Source organism: Megalopta genalis, chromosome 13 (genome assembly GCF_051020955.1).
Source record: "Megalopta genalis isolate 19385.01 chromosome 13, iyMegGena1_principal, whole genome shotgun sequence".
NCBI lineage: Eukaryota > Metazoa > Arthropoda > Insecta > Hymenoptera > Halictidae > Megalopta > Megalopta genalis.
In genome coordinates this window covers 1,494,945-1,517,733 of record NC_135025.1, presented here as the reverse complement: position 1 = coordinate 1,517,733, position 22,789 = coordinate 1,494,945, and the positions used below count along the sequence as shown (strand labels likewise).

Below are 22,789 nucleotides of genomic sequence, written 5' to 3'. Positions count from 1 at the left end.
ACGTATTCGATGCACGAAGAAAAGGACGAGATTTATTATTTACAATATACACATTTATCGTCCAGAACATAATTTTACTCACACAATAAAAACTTTTACATAATAATGGCGTATCACGTAGTAATAGTTTTCATTTAGGTGAATTGATCATGCTACGAGACACGATGCAACGACTCTTTATACTCGTTTACGTAACAATGTATATTCATATTCGTCGCCATTTTAACGATAGTGATGTACCGTCGTTTCTCGGTTTACAAGCTTGTAATTGTTCACAGGCTATACATGCTCACTGTAAATTGTACGGCTCACAGTGATCGAGCTTAAATATAATAGAAATCGTGTTCCATCGTGAACGCACGTGGCCGAACAGGCACACGCACGCCATCGCGCCATTTTCAATTCCGCTCGTATACTTACTTACGGAAGTACGGTAAATCGACACAGAATTACGCGTGATTCTTTCTTTTTTTTTTGCTTTTGTTTCTATCGAACCTCGGAGCACAAATATGATTGTACAATTTCATAAAATCAATTTTCGTTTGATCATTCGATGGGACCTCGATTAATTGGGATTTGATTGTTAGTGTTATTACTTACCCGAGTACAAGATATTCAGTGTTATTTATATATTTCTTTAGATCGATATATTTAGCAGCAATATGTCAAGCAACAAAGTACTATTTCCCCTCGATCGCGTAATAGTACAGAAATAATACGCCATCTCGACTTAAACAGAACCGAATGCTTGAATAACACCTGCACCCGACGTTACAACTACACGTAAAGAAAATTGTATACTCGCTATCGTTTCGGTAATTACGATCAATTATGTACAGCATACAAAAATAATTTTCCGTTTTTTGCAAATGAATTTCAATTTCGATATTGGCGGAGGTTGTCTCGAGAACTCAGTGTGACACACCTTAGAATCTAAACTATATCTCTACTACTCTTTCATTCGAATCTCGCGAACAGTGTCCGAAATTTCAAATTGGTCGAAATATTTAATATCGTCGTTGCGTTTATTTCTTGTTACGCGTAGAATATGTAGAAACAGGCATCACCAGGATCCGAGACACAAATTCTAAGTAAATACACTTCCGCACATTTCACAAAACAAGAACATACCGGCACCGTACATTTGTTCGCTCAATTGAAATTCCATTTGCGTTTCCGATCGATCTCGTAAATAAACGTAATTTCGTTTTTTTTTCTCGATGGAGTTTTAATTATCTGTCTTACCTGTGCTCCAATTAAATAAGAGGCCCCACTATGTTCTATCGGATATCGGAAAAAGTTCACGCGATTCTTCCCGCACGGCGATGCGGAAGAGCATTTCGTAATATTTCACCGAAACAATGATAATCGTTGGAATGTTCGTTCGATACTCTATGCTTGCGTTTTCCGTTACCGATGATGGTGTTACACCGTGTTTGTACAAAGTTCGAAGACGGCGAACGAACAGCTGAGAACGCATGCCATTGTACTCTATATGAAAATTTGGGAACGCAGCAATGCGCTGTTTTTGTTTGAAGATTCTTTTACGTTATAAGTAGAGCATTTTCGAGTCTACGTGTGTAACGAATGTGCTCACTAATGTAATAAAAGGCACGGCAAGAAAGCGTCTTCGGCTGCTCCGTTTTCATAGAAAGCTAGATGAACGAATTAACCGATCCGTATCCTTCCAAGGAAAGTATAATGCAAATCCGTAGGAACTTTTTCCGACAGCCGATATCGTTAACGAGTGTTCTACAAAGATTAAAGGGACAGTAGGGTGAAGGAGGATCATCTGTTTCAATTTCCATTCTATTTTCGTTCTGGTAACAATATCTGTCGCTTCGAGAATGGTCGATCAAATTTTTGTTGCTCGACACCGCGACGCGACTAGCAAGCACCATTGTTTGCGTGTTCGGGATCGATATGGATCGTCGGAAGTGCGAGTTTCCCCGAGTCCCGCATTAAAATGGCTGGGCTACACGTGCGCGCGACTGCGTCCACGTGCGCGTTGATCCTTACTTATTTGTACGTAAAATTATTTCTCATTATACTGATGCGTATCTAGACTTCTGTTCCGTTACGAACGTTTATTTAGAATATTATTTCAATGAGCAAGTAACTAGGAGAGCCTTTGTGTTTTTTTTTTTATTATTTACTTCATTATTTCTTGTTTTTTCTCGTCCGTTGTTCGCCACCTCTGCCGTTCTTCTCTTTTTTAAATTTTTCTTCTCTTATCTTGAATCCCGTTTTGTATTTGTTAACTAAACGACGCGAGCGCGAGGACACACGCCTGCGTCCCCGTTTTGTGTTTCTACGGTCTTGTTCTCGGCAGTCGACGCGAGCAATTCTCAAAGTTTCCGACTTAACGAATTCATTTAGAGTATAACTTAAAACACCCACTCACACACTTTCACGCATTTTCGCAACTATTTTGTCGTTCCCATTCGCGCAGTCTCTCTCCTGCTCTAATCGTGTCTCCCCACTTAACCGTACTATATTCTCTTAGTTAATTCCGTTTCAGTCACTTTCTATCTGGTTTCGACATTTTATTTACAATGGATCCATGCCTCTCGAATCGTGCTCGCCGGATGCGAGAAAGAAACAGAAAGGTACAGCTGCGGCGATGTGGACAACGTGGTGAAGCGCGTTGCGTACCGACGAATTCGATCGCGGGAACGATAATCGACCCTCAATTGGTAGGGTGCAATGCTTCGATGACGCAGGGTGGTGGTACCGGTTCGATCGCTATTGATGCTTATTAGTCAAATAGTCGTTATTCTACCTGAAATAGACCGTAAGAAAAACGATGAACATTTCGGGGCCGACACGTATCGGAATAAACTTACCGGCGAAAACTATAAAAATTCAATTCTTGAAATGCTATTGTATACCTCTTTTTACGAACTTCTTTTGCATAAAGATGCAGCCGTATTAATCGGAACTGTCGTTTGCAAAAAAGCTTGCAAAATAGCGTTAGGTGTATCGATAAAAAAACTTGCGTTAGACGCTTGTGTGTCGTACGATGATCCTTCCAAGCAAATGAACATCGCGCTTGTCTCTGCTGTTCGAAGTATCTAGGGTCAGCTTCATTTTCTTAGGTCATCGCCTTTCTTTTCTTTTCTGCCGATTGCTAATTATCGTTTATCCGAGATCCAAATCGGCAACGTCGTGCATTTGTAAGCAGAACGACTGTAAAAAATGAAGAAGACCGTAAAACGATACAAAAAGGGCACACACTCAGGAGAGATCTCATACTGTCCACTCGAGGGATCCTCTTTTCCGGCTATGTCACCCACAATGCAAGCATTTCGAACGGCTTCAAACGAAATTCGATATTCTACTTATTATTTTTTGTTCGGCTTGAATGGCAGTTCAGAGAGTTTTGCTAAACTTATTCTAAACTACTATTCAACTTGATTATCGACGAGTTCGCACAATCTAGTAAATACATGTACACATCTGGTGTTGAACACTAGCCCGAATAAAAATGGTCAGACCGAGCGACATCATTCCACCATATCAATTGAGAACCAATTCATCTACAGAAACTCATTGGATTCGTTATGCCGTCGGTGTACATATGTCCACCGCATATAATAATTACATATCAGATCACATGTACAGTTCTCTCTTGATCAACCTTCTCTCTCTCTCTCTCTCTCTCTCTCTCTTTCTCTCTTTCTCTCTCTCTCCTTAGGGGCGCAGTATAAAGAGTTGATTGCCAAAGTCCGTTCTATACTTAAAAATCGTACGCCTAAGCATCGCGATAGAAAACGTAGGAAAGGAAAACCGAACTGAATGACGCGCGAGCAACGAAATGCAAAAGCAGGTGTTAAACCATCTTCGTTACCTCGACGTTCTTCGATCTCAATGGATTGATTTGCACTGTTAATTAAATGCACGTTTGTTCTGGCATTTGGTGAATCTCAAGGTAGCCTAATGTTTCATTTGCTCGATGGAATTTTGGATTTCAACCGCGTCTATGCATGTATATATATACATATACATATATATATATATATATATATATATATATATATATATATATATATATATATATATATATATATATATAATATTTATATATATGTATGTAGATATACAATAGAATCGTGAGAACACGAGGACCTGCGATACAATACATGCATAGATGCGCGAACGCGCATACTCCCTAGCAGATATTCGTTAAGGGGTTGAGGTGGTGGTGGTGGTGGTGGTAAGTGGGGGTAGGTTTATGTCTACGACGACGATCGGCTTTCATTGGAACGATCAATGGTAATTGAGCTGATAATTTGTATACGTTCTCGTCGACCATGCATTTTATTCACATATTACAAAAAACGGTTTCTCATGGCGCACGGCTAATCGTAAGGTGAGGGGCGTACCGTAATCTGCCCGTCTCTCTCTCTCTCTCTCTCTCTCACTCTCTCTCTCTCTAACATCTCCACTTGTTTTGTTTGTGTTTCGTTTCGCTAAACTTAGAAGGAAGATCACTTTCACCAATCGATTCGCATTCTCCCTCGTTTCGTTCTCGTGACTCGGTCCTCTCGTGTTGCGATCGTAGGGCATCTGGGTCTGTCCTTCGAGTTCTCGAAAACACACGGAAGGAGGCAATCGTCGATCAATCGGGCAGATATCGATGCGTCCAAACGATCGGATAGAATCCGTATCCGGCGCACCTGCAGTCTACGGTCTTCTTGCTTCCTATCTTCTTTTTACAGTTTCCTCCTCTTGGTTCTCTTCGCTATTTTATCGATCTCTTCGTGGTTACTCTCTCTCTCTCTCTCTCTCTCTCTCTCTCGAGGAACAGGAACTTCCACAATAAAATACAGACCACGGTAGATTCCATGCACTCTCTCACTCAAACGATTCACACGCTCTCGTTCGTTGCACGCAATCGCACGCTCGCAGATCTAAAAGTCTAATACTATTTTGTAGTATATAATATTCGTCCCCTAATCGCGTAAATCGCAACACCGTCCATTCTCCCGGACCCCCTCGACTCCGTCGTTTCTTCTCTAATTGTATGGACATTACACGATCTTCTCCTTTCGTTTCGAATGCGTTTCAATAGAATCTTCTCTTACGTCTAGGTAGTATAGGTAAATTTATGGGTGTACCTATATCTACCGAGTGCTGATATATAATATATATATAATATACATATACATATATATGTTCGTACCTGTATACATGTATATTTATATTTATATATTTATGATTATATTATATTATATTATATATATATGTATATGTATGTATTATATATACATATACATATGTGTATAATCGTTCTGAGATGGTAATCGTCGATCTACAATATACAATGATTTCGTGTGTATGAATGTCAGAGGTAGAACAAATTATTATTTGCATGAACAGATTCAGAAAGATTTCATTTATTTCGAATGTGTTGGATGTTCCTCTTTTTGCATGCGAACGTTTTTTTTTTTTTTTAAAACAGTCGATCGCGAACATTCTCTGCAAAAGACATCGTTGCAATTTACTGCATCAGTTGAGATGGAAAATATTTTTCACGGTTTCGAATGTTAGATCGTTATCGTAACCGATGAACCCTTAGGAGTTTCAATCCTTCCGATCTTCGCAAGCTATTTAGAGGAACGTTAGGTGCAATTCCGGCAAGAATCTTTTCGCGGAACATACATACGGACGTTGCTTTAACAACGATAAATAAATTTCCGATCAATGAATTTTGGGATGGAATCTTTCTGCCATCTCTGGCGTTTGGTAACATGTAAGATGTTGCGCCTATGTATGGTAATTAGGTATTTCTGTGTTTCCTTTTTTTTTCCTCCGACTGGTTTCCGCATACTCGCGAGTAGCCTACGCTGTTTCTTCTTAATGATTAACGATCGTACGTCTCTACAACATAATGCAGTTTAGTGGGTGTTATTAAATACATTTTAGAATTTGGTACTCTCGTCGAGACAGTTCGTCATGCGATATACTTTGTGTCGTACTTTCGTTCTTCATTCTTCGGCCGACTTTCAACGCTCGCGTTCAAACAGGGCTCCTACCGCCTGATTCGCGCTTCCTTTCGTTCTTTGTTATATCAGTTTCTCATTTTGCATCCTCTATATTTCGATCCTGAGTCCTGTCATTGTATTCGCTCGCTACTGTCTGTGTTTGCCCGTAATTCGATCAATTTGTTACTCGAAAGTTAAGAAACACTTACGCCATTTCTAGTTCCTTTAGGGAGACGAACATAGCGGTCTAGTTTTAATATAAAATTTATATCAATGTAAAATGTGAATTGCAAAATATGCAATAACATGTTTTTTTTTACACGATAACAAAACGACGTTTAAAATATGCAACGGTCATCCGAATGTCTTTGATACAGAATGAACTTTTATAAAGAATTAGGTTTCTATTAATTTGATCGGATACAAATGATATTCGTTAACTTTGCGAATAATTTGTTTGTAAGCTTGCATTAAAATATTAGTCGATCGATCTGAATACTTCTTGTCTAAGCATACAATATTTACAATATTATACATAGTATACGAAGCATCCAAATTATTAACTATTAATGATAGACACTAGCTGAAATTAACAATAATTTCTGTAGAATTAATAATTATCGGCAATTAAAATCAATAACTATTAGTTATTATTTCTATAGCAAAACTGAGATATTAGTTTCATTAATGCCGGTAGTGTTAAAGAGTGTAAACTCTTGTAATTCCAATTTGAATATATCTTTATTTTTGAATTAGTTAATTCGGTAAAATATATCAGGAATAATAATAAACAGTGACAAAATTTAAGGTCCTATAATTCTAGATATTTTCTTATTATTTTCCTTAAGATTTGTTGATTTTCATTTCATGGGGTTTTATTTTTCATTGTCGAGTAAGATTGCTTCACCTATTATTTCTAAAAAAATTGCTTTCTATTTTAAGTACTCAGATCTTTGAGTTATTTCATTGTGTAAGATAACTCTCACTAAAATTAGATTGCAAGCAATGATATTCTATTTTTGTTAAAGTTATGTGTTATTAGATTACATCATATGAAATGTCAGTTCGATATTCTCTTTATATACAATACATTAATAAATATATTGTTATTCTGCAGTCTATTTCACATAAAATTGGACGTCAGTCCACATTTCTTCGTTTTAATTCTTCTCTTGTAAGAGTTGAAACAATTGGTAATGTTAACGAAATTCTCGCGATAATCAATGTTCTCAGATAAATGAAAAAGTTGTCATTTTACAAAATAATTTGTTGAAATGGAGAAAGACGGTGCACACTTTGACCGCAATAAAGTTGCAAAGACATTTAGTACGAACATATTTGTTATCGACAAAGAAATGACACATTTCATATGTTTTGATCTAATAATACCAAACGTAATGCTCGTTTTTTCATATTTTCATTACGATATCGCACGATCCACAAGATAATTAATGTTTACTATGAATAGAATAAGTGAGCCTAAACTTTCGAGTGGTAACGAGGATTTCCTTTCGCGTTAACTATTTTTTGTGTGAATTAAAAAAGAGAGTCCAGAAATACCAAATTTCGGAGAGCTTGAATAATATGAAATTAATTATAGAAAGCTCGAAATATCTAGCATTAATGTACAAATAATAAAATTAACATATGATTCGAGCAAATTCTTCTTCGGATGCTGTACGCGGTTCAAGTATTGCACGTAAAGTTTCTTCGCAATTTCGAATACTTATGGAAAACAAATCGCATTTGCAAAAGCTATTTGCTATAATCGATCTGTGCGGTTTAGCATCTAATTGAAACCGTTTCGTTTACAACAGAACATTGCAAAGTTCAAATGTGGAGCAATGTATGTCTGCACCGTAGGCAGACAAATTATATTATTTTGCGTGTTTGCGATCGAAATTACTTCACCAGATTTATTTACATTTTTTACAATTCTAGCTCAACAATAATAAACGTACTATTTCCAAGTCGCTGAATATTCAACAAATATAATCACATTCTATTATATTTTTCGCCCGACTCATTTTCTATATTTAAAATATTTTCAATCAACGTCTCGTCGATTCGAGACGCAAACAATCGATACGAGCGTATGAACGATTCGTATTGTTAAAATTATAAATACTTCTTCGAACTATGCAATATTCGTAGCAATCAATTTCCTTTAAAATGATCGAAATCATAAATTTCGAATCCATCGAAGCAATGCCAGTTACGCGTTTCGGTTTCGCATTTAGCGTGGCGCATTGTTTGGCACTGATCCTCCCCGATCCTTTAATTTCGTAAAACAATTGGAAACAGACAGAGAACGTCGTCGAGTGCGTGTATGCAGGTCTGACGATAAAACGGTTCGATACTGAAACAGAAGTTCCAACGTTTTGATAAGAACGCGTGTATTATCAGCATCGGGAATTTTATTCTATTCAGCACATTGTGAAGCAAAGGTGATCATAAATTGAAAGATCGACGATATATAGGAAGCTTTGATGCTTTTTTTATGGTAACAACTAAGCTGCAAGGAACGGCTGTGTAGATTAATTAATGGATTCCCAATATTCTCCGAGCAGAGGAACATTATGAAAAGTAATCATTTTTAACATTAACAAAGCAACTGCAGTTTCGCCTGTATACGATCCAACCAATTACTTCGATTAATCTAAATATAACAATTTGTCCCGAGATTATTATTTCAAAGAAAATGATCAAGCTTCTTTTGCACGTAGTTCAGGCCATTGAAAAGGCTAATTACTTCCGGTAAACAAAGTGTTGAAGGTACTCCGATAAGAGTGCCAGAATACTCGCAAAAAATTGTTGGTTTTCAACAAAGGACTCGGATCAACGTGAACCTAAAATAAGCTTCGCCGCGGATAGGATAAAAAGCTTCTAATTTCCGTCAGCTGGAAGTCCTCGAGACCATAGTGATCAGACCACGCACACACGCATCTAGACGTGTCCGTGATTTCACATTGTATCCACGGTAGCGTCGACTTTATTTCGATCGAATTAGAGCAGACTATGGGAGACGTGTAGTAGGGGTGGGATATAAATGATTCGATCGGTGATCAAAGCGAGGGAAAACGGCAACTTATAAAACACCGGCGCAGGTTGGCGCGTGTACCGGATCCATCGAAACGTTTGATGATTGTTTCGTCCGGAGCGAACCGTATGCATAAAACATGGACGCGGCTCGGAGGCTGCGCGGATCCTCTATCGTTGTCGAACGGATAACAGCGTGCAACGAAAACACAACGGGGGAACAAATGCTTTTAGCCGGAAGCTACGGGCTTCCCCTGTCGATCGATCGTCGGACCGAAAACCTCGATGCTCTCGATACTTCTTTAAGGCGGATGTTTCTCTTGCTTCCTGTCCGAGACCGTTTATCGCTCTTTACGTTTCCCACGTTTCGCCGTGGCGAATCTATCGTCCGCACGTGGCCACGATTGACTAAAATGTATATTGCAATATGAAGTTGGCAGTTTTCGTTACAACGCGATTTGAAGTCACATGGTCTTCTCGTGTGCACGCCCGTGATCGGGATTCTTCTATTCGTCTCGACGACGATGACCACTCGGTGACCGACCCGCCGGTCAAACCGTGTCACCATCGAGTGACATGGTTCTCGAAATAGGAACATTTCCGTCCTCGCTTATATCTCTTCTCTTTTGCCTTTCTCGCTGATTCTTACAGTGCTCCATGGATTAGCGCACCCGTCTCTCGTTATCGATTACTGGGACTCGTATCCATAACTTTCTTTCCGTACTTTCCGACACAGGACGTTTGCGATCGTGTCGTGAAAATAATTATGTTAACGCAAGCCGAGATGATCCTGTCTTTTAATTCCGTTGCACGAAGAGATCTTTCGTTATCCGTGTAGAAAAAAATGTTAGCGAGAAATTACGAACGAACCGGAATTGTCGCTCTTTCAATGGATCATTGGAACGTGTGTAAAATTTGATTCGACGTTCCATTCAAAGAATTCGAGTTTGCTTCCTACGACTTTTTTGTTGTTGTTGTTGATACTCTGTACGTATAATTGAAAGCTTCTTCGAACGTGAAATTACTGTAACGAAACACTCTGTAGAATAAAATCTTTTACTTTGTTTTAAGGTTCCGTCAGCCATTGCCTTCGAAACGAAGCGTCACGAGAACTAAGTTTAGTCCTCGTTGCACACTTCTTTTTGCACGTTGGAAGACTTCTTGTTCGCTGCTACCGTCCTTTTTGAAGTAAATGCTGATTAAAAACAACTCTACTTATGTGACTGTTTTCGATCGCATACATTCGTCGGAGAGATATTGATTCGAAATAAGTAACGTGCTAATATGCATTACTTGAATTTTATTCAACCAGTAGGTTACATAAACAATGAAAGAAAGTATTTAAAATTAACCCTGACTTTCATCAGATGGGCATTGATCACCGTACATGAAAACACACTGTAGGATTGCAATCGAAATTGCGATATTCTTGTGAAACGTAACGATTCTTTTCTCCATTTGTTACGATCAATTGGAGGAGTTAAAGTTTATGAAATAATCGTGCATAAATCATCGATTGTTACCGTCTTGTTTACCGTCTATGTATCACAGAGAGTTTGTATCACACTATATATTACTGAAATCCCAAACATCTTTTTAGACTTGAAGTTTTATTTGCTCATCGAGAATTTTGTAAAATACATCCTTAACTATATATTTATATCACGTTACAAGACCTGTAAAAGATTCTTACGTCGTAAAGAATTCTCGCGAAAATATTTCTCGGTGACAAAGAGGAGGATAAAAGAATGAAAGAGTAACGGTAGTCCCAATGAAAAATGTTGCTAACCATTGTAAAATCTTTATACTCCAGAGTGTTTCTAATGACGAATGTTAATGTACAATTTCTCAAATTTCACCGTTGGTACAAACAAAATATAATGGAATTCGTTAAGTCATGCTGGCAATGTTCTGAACAATGCCAATATAAATAAGAAATAAATTACAAACTAATCGCTTGTAGAGTTATTTCATAATTTTAGTATATTTCTCCGCGAAAATGTTATCAATGAAGCGTAGTAGAACCTCTTTTATCTAAATTTTCGCTAACCAAGTATCAATTACTAAAATATGAGAATATGACATACAGACATACTGGATGTTTTAACTATTCTTTACACGTATATTTCCATGTTGTGTCGATTTATGGGACACGAATGCGTGTACAAACTTTGATAGTTGATAGAAAAGTGACAAGAAATCAATTTACTTAATATTTTGAATGCAATTTACCCCAAACGGTCGTTAAATATTTTCGGTATACAACAAACGCCTCGATACAGAAGATTTTGTACAATAGTTGTCAATTAATTTGGATAAATCGAGGTTCTACTGTAATAAGGATTCTTCAAATGAAAATGATCCTATGTATGGGCTCCTTTAAACTTCTTTTTAATTTCATTAGTCAACGTCCTTAATACGTATAATTCACAATCAATTCAAAGACCGTGTTAACAAAACTTCTTGACTGAATCTCGTTGTATTTCGTTCATTGTTCACGTTGAACAGATATAACAATAAAGTCGTGCCAATTTCGTTAATGTAAACTCTATCTTCCCACGGATTAACACTGTCCCGCGGTACCAATGTGGCGTCCACTAACCTATGGAGTACTGTACCCCGCGACAATATCGTTACGCTAAGGCGTCAGAAGAAATCATTGGTCCGAACCGAAAGATGGGCATGTAAAAACAAATTCTCGACGCTTGGCAATTGAGAAGTTTCATTTTGAGCAATTACGCGTTTCTCGAACCTTTGATTTTTCTTCGATAATCGGCTCACCGTGCAGAGTCGCGACATTTCCACGCTCGATTATACGCATCGCGCTAAAACAGCAGGGTGTCACATCGATTTCCGTATAAACGTTGTCAGCTGATTTCACGGCTGAAAGTAAAAACTTCGTGCAACGAGACGTTCCGCAATGTGCACGTGATAAGACAGTTGAAACAGAAATTACGAAATGTGAGGAAAACGCCGCGATTGTCAGAAAGTACATCTTTGCGCAGCACGTCGCACGCGTTTATTGCTACGAGCATGACGTTTACATTTCGTTCGGTATTTCATTTAGCGCATCGTTCTCCTGCAAAATCCCCGTAAATTAAACCCTAGAGAAGCAGAGGGCCGAGAACCTCTAGGAGACCAAGAATCTCCGATAGATATACTATGTACAAATGTGCAACAAACATCTCTTATATCAATACATAACACAAACGTGTCATTCACGTTTCATAATACTTTCCCTACTTTCCTAACTTTCCAACAGTTTACCTACTCGTACGCTTATTCGTATGATCCTCGTTACAATTTTTGATTTTCCTGTGACTTTGTTGTGTAACTTAATGTGTCCATGTAAAACGTGAAATTACGGATAAACCTTTCGTTTAAAAAAAAAATTCGTCGCATTACACAGTTAAATAGAAATTATAGAATTTCATGTCGAATTATTTACGAAAAGCATACACGATTTAAATAAATTTTCTCAAATCCTCAGTTATAAGCCGTGAATTCTGAAAATTATTAACGCAAACCACAATAGGTAATGCGTTGATGCAGCGGATCGTTTGTTGCACGACGTTTCGGCATGAATTTTCAGACACGAAAACGTGCGGAAACCGTACATGACAAGCAACCCCGTTCTTTGTTAATCGTGTACACGACTTTGCACGATGAGATCGTTTATAGGCGAGGTCAAAAATTGCGTATATATCCGAAGGTCGTAGTCATCGTCGTCAATGGTCTCATTCGAGTCTCTTCGGAACATATTCTTACTCGCTGCGCGTATCAATCATCCACCACGCTTCCCACGATAAATCGAATATGCCTGTATATATTATATATAATATAATATGCGTATATATAATATATATGATACATATATATGTATATATATAACAATATACATAATAATACATACACACACGCGCACAGATATATATGTGTATATATAAGTTGTATATATACATATATAAGTTTACATATACACATATATGGTATGTATATATATATACATGTATATTTTGTAAATTTTTCTCTCATCTATTGTTTCCGGTTTCAAACATTTACTACCGAACGAACGAACGTACGTACTCTCACTTCGGTCCCCCGACGTGCCTCTCCAGTCTACTTTTATTTTGTTTTGTTTATTTTATTCCCCTATACTTTAAAAGTGATTTACCTAAATATGTGCGAACAGTCACATTCTCGTGTGTACTACGTTTTGCGTATATATATTTATATATATATAATATGTATATATATGTATATATATAATATGTATATATTACTTCGCAATAGGTACTCTCTTGTGTATCTTTTTTTTTATCTTCTTTAACGAATACAATCGCTCTGTATAAAACTTGTATTTACAAGATGATCGATTTGTATAGTATTTAGTAGGTTCCTATTCATTTGTTTCGCTCGTCCTTCCCCCCTTTCCCGGTCTCTTCTCCCCCGTCCCCTTCTTTCTCTAGCTTCTTAATTAATCCCGAGATGCTCGCGCGTCGATGGTGCTCTCTTTCGGTGATTAACGATATCGTTTATATTTATATACTCCGGTAATATAATTTACGCGATATATAATATGTAGGTGCCCGCCGATAACGCGAATTCTTTGTCTCCTCGATTAATTTTCTCGCAAACTCTTTGTTAGTTTTATTTCTGTTTCTTCGTCTTCATCCTGCCAGCGGACAGAGATCGTAAATTTCGTAAATCTTCCTTAAAATGTTCTCGCATGCATGTACAGAGCGTTCAGCAATAACTCGGCACAGAACTCGAGGCGTCATTCTCCCACGATTAATTTCAGACGAAAATTCAATTCAAATCAATTACGATCGCGACTTTTTTTATTTTAAGTTACTAACAATCAGAGTCGACAGAAAAGTACAAATGCAAATCCCAATTTCTTTATTCTTGACTTCCATCGAAAGAATCGCTCCTCGAGTCGTCCCCTAAACGGTTGCCGGACGTTCTGTATATACATGTATATGCGATATAAATAAATAAATAAATATATATATATATTTATTTATTCATTTACCGAACATCGTATATGTATATGTACGAACATACGTATATATACCTATACAATGGTATCGATAGTAATAATAATAATAATAATAATTAATCATTGCAATAATAATAGTAATAATAATTGACCGTGGTCAGTCCAGAGGAACTGGCGCGCAGATGAAAAGCACTTGTCTCACGTGCGTCAGTTAATTCGTGACAGAAGCGTTTCAATGATATCTATGAGGATGATGTTCGTTTCGTGAATCCTGACGCCAAGGGTCAAAGAATCGTGTCATTGAAAACGTCCCAAAGAACAACGGCACTCAATACTTTGTATTGGGCATGTATGGGGCTGCGATTGGTCAATCGTCGACCAAATCGTTTTTTCGGAGCTACGAGAGGTATTATTTGTATACGCGCGACCGTTGTGTCTGTAAAATTCGATTTTCACATGTTGGAAAGTTTTCAAGGGACCACGATCCCTCGCTTATGTTTTTAGTTTCCTTTGCAATTGGCCACAAAAGTATTCAGTTACTTTAATCAAGTCTAACCCTCGTGCACCGGGGCCGCAACATTTTCATCCGCGTCTCTCATTGCAACAGCACTTTTCGGGGAAAGCGTGTCGAACGAAGAAATCATAACAGGACGATCTACTAAAAAATGGAACATCTGTACAACATTCGCACGCAAGAATGATCAACGACTACGTCACGTGGTTTTACCTTGATTCGCATTCGGTACACGTGTCACTGCTGACAGATCCTGTGCACGAGGGTTAAAAATCTCAACGTTCTAGTCTACGTACTTATATCTTAATGTGCAGGCGGTTTCATCCGAAGCAAGGAATAAGTGTTTCGTTTGCAGGTTGCACGGACATTCCGCGCGCGTAGTTCGCGTACTTTAAACGATAATTGTTCTTGAAGCACGAATCGTCTCGAATTGGAAAGTTTTTGAATTTCTCATCGTTTCAAGCTGTGTTATAGACCGTTCAAAGTTTCAATGATCGAGGTTAAGTATTTTTTGTGGTGAGAAGAACACCAGCGATATCCGGAGAACTATCACTTCACGCTATTTGCAACTTTTCAGAGCTTTCTGCGGGAAATATTTAGGTGTTTGTTCATCGAACATTTTATACAAGGAATATCTCGAAACATCTGTTCCGTAGGACTATTTACAATGATCGTCGCACCTCGTCGAAGTATCTCTATCGGAAATTTTCTGTTACTCGTCGAAGTTATCGCGGCTTTCATAATAATTTCGCGATCGTTAAACGGATCCTTCTGTAACTCAATGTGGTTCGCGCAATCCTTTAATCACAAAACTGAACGCGTTCACAAAAAGCACGGTCTATATTCGTCTAAACATTTACCGTGTACCGTACAGATTTTCACCGTTTGTAGACGGATGATATGTAGCTAGAGACTGCTACCATCGTAGCCCTGAGAATTTAGGCTCTGGTCGAAAATAGATGAAACTCCAATCAAAGTCAAGTCGATCGGACGTAACTACATCTCGTACATCCGCGTACAATATTGGAAACAGTATAAAAGCGTTTGTAGCGCGTTGTGGAATCAAAAGATGCTGTACACCCTGCACCGCGTACATTTAATGCTTTTCTTTAAACAAACGTCAGAATTTGCTACAGTTTACCGTCGGTACGACTGTATAATTTTGCAACCAACTGTATCGTTTAGGAATAAATCTCTGTTCCCTTCTCGGAAATGGACAGTAATAGATCGATGGATCGACCGATCTTGTAACGTTTCGAAGATTCTAATTGGTCGCGTGAAGAAGAAGAAGAAGAAGAAAGATTAGTAGTAGTAGTAGTAGTAGTAGAAGAAGAAGAAGAAGAAGAAGAAAAACGAGCAGGTTCGTTTTCCTAATTCGATCTTTCCATTGCCTGTTTCTCTATCGTTAGTTAAAATTCGCTTAGCTTAGCCTAACTACCTATTATAGTTTTTTTCACTAGCTACGGAAGAGCTCCCTCTCATGTGACCGTTCTTTTCTCGTTACGTGCCAGTTCCTCGTGTTCACGCTCACTCACGGCTCATAGATTTTCAACATAATAGGCACACGCATATAACGTACATACGTACAAACACGTGAGGCATGCATGAATGCATACGTGATATACGTATGGATAAATGCATATAGACACTATAGAATATATCACAACGATAAAACGCTAGTTTCTTTCCTCTCTCTCTCTCTCTCTCTCTCTCTCTCGCGTTCGTCTTTCTCCCATCACGCTATAATAGAGACTCCAAGTAGATAACGGATGTACAATTATATATAAATTGCATTAATAATGCTTCCGGTGGGGCGGACGTGGAAGTATCTCGATACTTACATTATATATATAATCGTAATACGTGCAGACAGAAGAGACGGACGAGAGCTAAGAATGTTAATGCGCGTTCCTGTTCGCCACCCCTCTGGACCGGGCCGAATCGATTTCCGTCCCTTCTTTCCCTTTCTCGTCCGCCATCTTCCGTTGTTCGCGCGCCGTACCGGGAACAGACGGGACAAGAGAGGAAACGTAGGAGACGGTTTTCTCCGCCGTACGTCCGAAAAATAATAAAGTGGGTGGCAAATCCGGGCCGAGCCAGCGCCGCTAATGGCCGTGTCGCTAATCGAGAAACGTATTCCTTAAAACCTGTGCACGAGGCGAGGCGAGGCGACGCGACGCGACGCGACGCGCGGCGCGGCCCTCGGGGTCGACAACGGGACGGCAAAAACACGAACTTCCCTCGGCCACTTCTTCCGTATACATTCGAGGGGGATGGCGACCAAGGAGATCCTCGAGCAAGATTACCTACTTTTATAAAGAATTCTCGCGGAGTACCAAGGCAAGAAGCTCCTTATTAAATGCACAATGAGCAAAGAGCGTCTGGCAAACGGACTGTTTGGCGATTGTAGAGAAGAGTGGGCGGCGGAGAGCGGTGCAAGAGAACGGGTAGCATACAGAGAAAGGGTAGGGTGGGAGAGAGAGAGAGAGAGAGAGAGAAAGAGCGAGAGAGTTAGAGAAAGAGAGAGAGAGAGGGAGAGAGAGAGAGTCGGAGAAAAGAGGAGAGGGAGAGCATGACCGGGATACCGAGCGAGAGGGAGAGAGAAACAGACATGTTCTCGGAGACAGAGGGGAAAAAGAGAGGGTGGGTTGGGCGTGTCAGCTGGTCGATATCCTGAATGGCAAGCTTCCACGACCCAGTCTGCAGCTAGCAACCACGCTGGAAGAGACAGAAGAGGGAAAAAGGGGATGAGATGAGGCACGAGAACGATAGAGATAGGGGATAGAGAGCAGCCGGGCCGAAGAATGAGAGGGCCAGAGACGCGTGCAAGGGTGTATGCGACGCGAGAATCTGGCGGATCCGCGTCGGTACGCGTACTCCGTGTGTGCGCGCGGGAGGGAAGCCCGTCCACGAACGCGCGCGAGGGTGCACACAGAGCGGCAAGGATGGAAAAACGCGAGCAGCCAGCATGGAGTATCCAAAAGACGGAAGTAGAACGGCATACAATTGGCGTTAATTAACTCAGCAAAAACGTACCGACGGAACAGCTACCGGGGAAGACGAAGAGTCTCTCCACGGAAGCACCGCGCCACCGCGGTGTACGTGTGTTCGAGGCTGAAGCTAAACCACGCGCGAGGATAAACGCGATCGCGATGCATTCTCCGCGTCGTTCCATCATCTGGCTCCGCTGGAATCATTGGGGCCCCCTCGTGCCGCGCTGCTCGGATAGGACTTTTCTTCGAATTATTCAACTGGATTCGGCGTACAAATCTTTTAGTCGAAAGGGGAAAAATGACTCCGAGGGTGGTTCTTTTTTTAAACTCTCTGCTCTGTCGCTAACCTCTTTCTTGCTCTCTCTCTCTCTCTCTCTCTCTTCTCTTCTGTTCTCTTCTGTTCTCTTTTCTTCTCTTCTCTTCCGCACCCCTTCCGGCCTCTTCGCGGCGAGGGCGGACCGCGATCTTTCGCACTCCGTGTAAACAGAAGAGAGCTGGTTGTTCGTTTTGTTCTATTCGACCGAGAAACCTGTGGAGACTCGTCCTTCGCCGAACGATTAGCCGCGCGGGCCGAGGACGAGGCTCTCGCGCGCGCGGAAACGGAAACATCCTCGAGCGTTCGCTTTGGCTCGCCATCCGGCTCGAGATGCCACTCGATTTCGAATAACTTACATCCGATCGAATCGTACGTCCCGGGGAGTGTGTATATCTTCTACGTAAACATTATCATCGCGACTACGTAGTTACAAGAACTAAGGTAACTCCCCATTTTGTTGAGCCACGTACACGAACACGTACAGGGTGGTCGCGCGTCGCGACGATTCCACGGAAGTTACACGATTCCGAGGTTGGATCGCGGTTGTGTGACAGAGAAGTGACGGAAATTACAAAAGTCTTCGCGCTTCGTCCGACGAGATTCTCCTATAAATGGTAAAAAACTGGTATAAAATGAAACGGACACATAACGTTCGTGGCAATAAAAAAGATGTTCGTGAATATCGGCTCCGCCTCGAAATGATGCGACTCGCGTCGAAGGCTGTTTTTTGTATTCTTTGCTTTGCTTTGCATTGCATTGCTTTGCTTGCTTGCCTGCCTGCCTGCCTGCTTTTTTAACTCGTTTACTTGTTTTGCTTTGCTTTGTTTTGTTCGTCGGTTTATTCCGTTTGTCCGTGCTTAGGTATTGGTTTCCCTTCGTTCTCCATTCCGTTGAACGTTCGCTCGCGAAAAAGTCTCGATCGTGCTCACGGCGCGTCAAGGATCATCAGGCCATCGTCGTCGCGGCCGACGCGCGGATAATCATGTACGTGTGTCTCTGCACGTAATCGCGTGCCTAATACGGATGCGCGTGTATGCGAATCCCGTGCATACATACGTATCGCCCGCCTTACATACATTGATACTTAAAATGTACTTAACGTATTAAGTCGCGCCAGTCTCCGGTAATGAATCGTATTACGTGCTTCTTTTTTTGTTTTGTTCTTCGTCTTCGGTCGAAATAAAAACCATCCTCGGCTCGCTTGTACAACCTTTTTTTTTTCTCTCTCTCTCTCTCTCCTTCTCTCCTCTCCCCCGCCTCTGTTTCGCTCACGCACACCACACACGGGCACACCGCGGAACACGCATTCGTACACGTAGGACAGTAATCGCGCGCGCGTATTATACGCATGCACGCACGCATACACACACGCACGCACTCGCACATGCGTACAGTCCAAACTCACGCGACTCTTCTACGACTCTCTTCCTTGATCTTTATACGCGCGAGCGCCATTCGAGCGACGACCGTCGATTCCTGATCGTTTTCTCGTAAGAGTTTTCTCTCTCGTCATCGTCGTCATGCTTTCCTCTCTGCGTTCCCCGCTTTCTCTACACCCCTTTCCGGTCGAATTTTCCACCTCCGTCGGTCGTGTCCCAATTCGAGCATTGCAATTTCTCTTACGTTTAGTTAACTTTACTATATTTATAATATGTATGTATATAATGGTAGCTAAATTGACAAGTGTTTATATCGAAGGTATTTCTCTCTTTCTTCCCTCGTTTGTTTAAGAGCTACGTACCTAGACTGGCAATGTTTTAAAGGTATGCACGCTCGTGGAGTTTTGCCGTTCAGTGAATTTCGTTTCTCGCCGATCTCTCCTCTAGGATCTCTCTTCCTCTCCCTTTCTGTCTCTCTCGGTTCTCCGGACGCGTGGAGCCTGTTCTCCACGCGACGCTGCGCTGCGCTGCTCTGCTCTGCTCTGCTCTGCGATGCATCGCACTGCGCTGCGCGATCGAAGTTTCCGCGGGCGACAGTCAGCGAGCAGGGAAATCGCGGGAAATCGAAGATCACTTCGCAGGGGAATCTTACAGTTGGAATGTTCACGAAGTAGTCACAGCGCGCGGTTTTTAGTTGTCCGGCGTCGGTCTGACCGACGACTGTCTCTCTATCGGCTAATCGAAGCACCGCTCGTATCCGAGTCTCCAGCGACGTTTCTTTGTTTGCCCGACACTTTCCGACTTTGCGAATCGAGTCGACTTCGTCTCTGCCTCCCACTACGATCTTTCTCTCTCTACGCTCCTCTTCTTGTCCGACTCCTCACCAGTTTCTATTTATTTAATCGTCGATCCTCCGAGTTTAATTTATACAATTCTTCTACCTGCTTTCGTCTCGTAATAATCACAGCGTTATTTTTTAGTCCGTTCCTCCCGCGGAACATTTAATTTCAGATTCTCGTTTTCTCGTAGTTCCTCTCGCGAACTGATCTCACCGTCTGCCCCACCCTTTTGTTTCTTTTCGGTTTCATTCGTTTTTTTTCGTGTTTTCGGTGTGTGTCTGTCTCTCTCTCTCTCTATCCCTCTCCATCTCTCTCTACTCTCTCTCTCTCGCTTTCTCTCTGTGTGTGTATGTGTATGTGTTTGTGTGTGTGTATATATATATGTGTATATATATGGCGTGTATATTTTTGCGCGCGTGTGTACGCGTGTCGGGTACGTGTGTCGTGTTTGTTCTTTTCGTTTGTTTATTATTATTATTTTTTTTAAATACTTTCGTCTCTGTCTTTGATCGCACGTTCCTTATAATGGTACGCGCGCACCGATCGTCCCGTTTCTCCGTTTACTTCGCCTCCTCCAGTAGCACCAGATCGTCCGCCACGACATCGCTGATGTGCAGATATATGATCCAATACATTAGGTTGAAACAGACGAAGCATACTGGGAACACGATGCGGGAATACTTGTCGATATCCGACGGCGTAATACCTGGCAACAGAGGAGAATCAATGTATTATCCTGCTCCTTTTAACGCTGAAATCGGATACCAGCATTCCCCTCCCTATTGGTACACCGAGCGGGATCGGTAACGCGATTATACGCAGATCTGTATACGATTTTACGATGGGTTTGATCGATTCGTCATTTGTTTCTTCTTCTCGCTTAACTCGTATCTATCCCCCATTTATTACTATCGACGAATGTTAAGCAGAACTAGTCGTTTTAACCCTTTGCACTCGAAGCTATTTTAATCGTAAAGCTAAAATAATTTTTCTGACTTATAGTATTTCTATTTTATATGACAAAGTGCATTTTATGCATACGAAATTGAGTCTTACGGTGACTTGTACAACAGTTACACTGTTAACAGTTTCTTAAATGTAAACTTTGTTGATGTAAAAATTATCTTGGAATATGCTGTGACAATGTTAATGGTGCCTCAGAGGGTGCAAAGGGTTAAGTTCACAGTTTCCACTCGGAAAAATTGTTCTATCACATTTATGTCATCAAATCGGTTATATAAAATGTATAGTTTTTCTGTGAATTTCATTTCAAGTATACAGCAAAATCCCACTAGAAAAGAAACTTCGAAAGCGGCAATGAAACCGAGACTCTGTTTACATTTTTACTAATTTAGCAGGTTGTATTAACGCGTGACTCGAGTTCCGTCTGCTTTCAGCAGTAACGAGTTTGATACTTGTTGAGCAGTTTTTTGAAAAGAGGTATCCGATATCCTCTCGTCGTTGGGAAATTCTAGTACTGTAACTTTTCTAAGTGCTTCGAATGATTTAATTAAAATTTTCTGGCCGAAGTTCCCGGTGTTCTCCGTATATAATACGGGGAAAGCTTGAACGCAGGTTCCGGTGGTTAAAAAGGTTTACGTAATGCAGAAATAAAAGATAAAACATTCAGAGCAAGAAACGATTTTCTGCTTCAGCGACGAGAGCGATTTACTTCGTTCTTTTTCTTTTCTGTTTAATGTGAAAACAAAAGGATCACGCGCGTTCGCGAGACGTTGCATCCATTAAGAAAGATTGCTTCAATTTATAGCATTTTTATTTTTATTGCAACGAGTTATACCGCGTTTAGTGAAATGAAAAGCTGTTGTTCCCTTCGGTAGAGACGGTATCTGTTTCTTTGCTTTCATAATCGATGGCATAGTTCGTCGTTATTGTTCGTCGTGTAAAATGAAAATAAAATACTCTTTCGACTTTATCTGGTACTTTTTTCTTATCGAAACTGTACTAAGTATATATATATTAATAAGATTTATTCGAAATTCTAATTACATGTTTTTAAAGAAATATTATCTGCAACAATCTTCAGTGCGAACCCGAACGTGATTTATTAATTCTGCAGGGAAATGAAAGTTTTAATCAAATTGTCACAGCAATCTGATTAATCATAACTTTACCTCTTATACGAGGAACGAGTGCAACTTAATTAAACCTACACCAAACACATACTTTAATCTCTTCTAAATCAATTTAAGTTTAAGTAGTATTTTTTAGTTTAAGTAGTTTGCGAATGTGAAATGGTTTTAGCGTTCTTATCAAAGTTGGCAGATCGAATATTACAACGAAACAATTATTTTGAAATTCGAACATACGATTCTATCTCCCATTTCTGGGACAGCTGGCGTCGACAGTGTCAAGGAAGGGTTAAACTGTATTCGTACCGTAAAGTTTGCTGATGTCCTTGCCAGGATGAATAAGATGTTGCGGCGCGGGCGCTGCTTCCTCGTCGGCTCGTCCATTTATGGTGTTCTCGAGTGTCCCACCTTTGCTGTGTGCCTTTGGGTCGTGTACCTTGAACCGCACCTCCTGGACAACACGGGACCACTTACAAGAGACACGGCAGTTCGGCGTGGGGTGTCCTTCTCCGAGGAGAACCCCTTACTTTGGTAGATTGGCATGCGACATCGAGGATAGGCTAACGTGTCTTTCACTATTCCTGTAGTCTGTTTTTCTTTTTCTCTTGTTCTCAATGCAACTAAGCTACT

The 22,789-nt window shown here is 40.5% G+C and overlaps 1 protein-coding gene across 9 annotated transcripts in view; it reads right to left on the bottom strand.

Annotated features, from left to right (window-relative positions):
• Positions 1-12: 12 nt before the first annotated feature.
• Positions 13-22,789, bottom strand: part of Rdl (Resistant to dieldrin) — a 157,902-nt gene continuing 135,125 nt past the window's right edge. For 4 of the 9 annotated variants that reach the window (XM_076525933.1, XM_076525936.1, XM_033484176.2 and 1 more), the window contains 2 exons: positions 22,466-22,628; positions 13-20,775 (listed from right to left, as the gene is read on the bottom strand). In XM_076525933.1, the coding sequence (XP_076382048.1) occupies positions 20,630-20,775; positions 22,466-22,628 (309 nt within the window). In that variant the 3' untranslated portion in view covers positions 13-20,629. The remainder of the gene's footprint in view (positions 20,776-22,465; positions 22,629-22,789) is intronic. The other 5 variants (XM_076525935.1, XM_076525937.1, XM_033484180.2 and 2 more) reach the window with 2 other exon arrangements.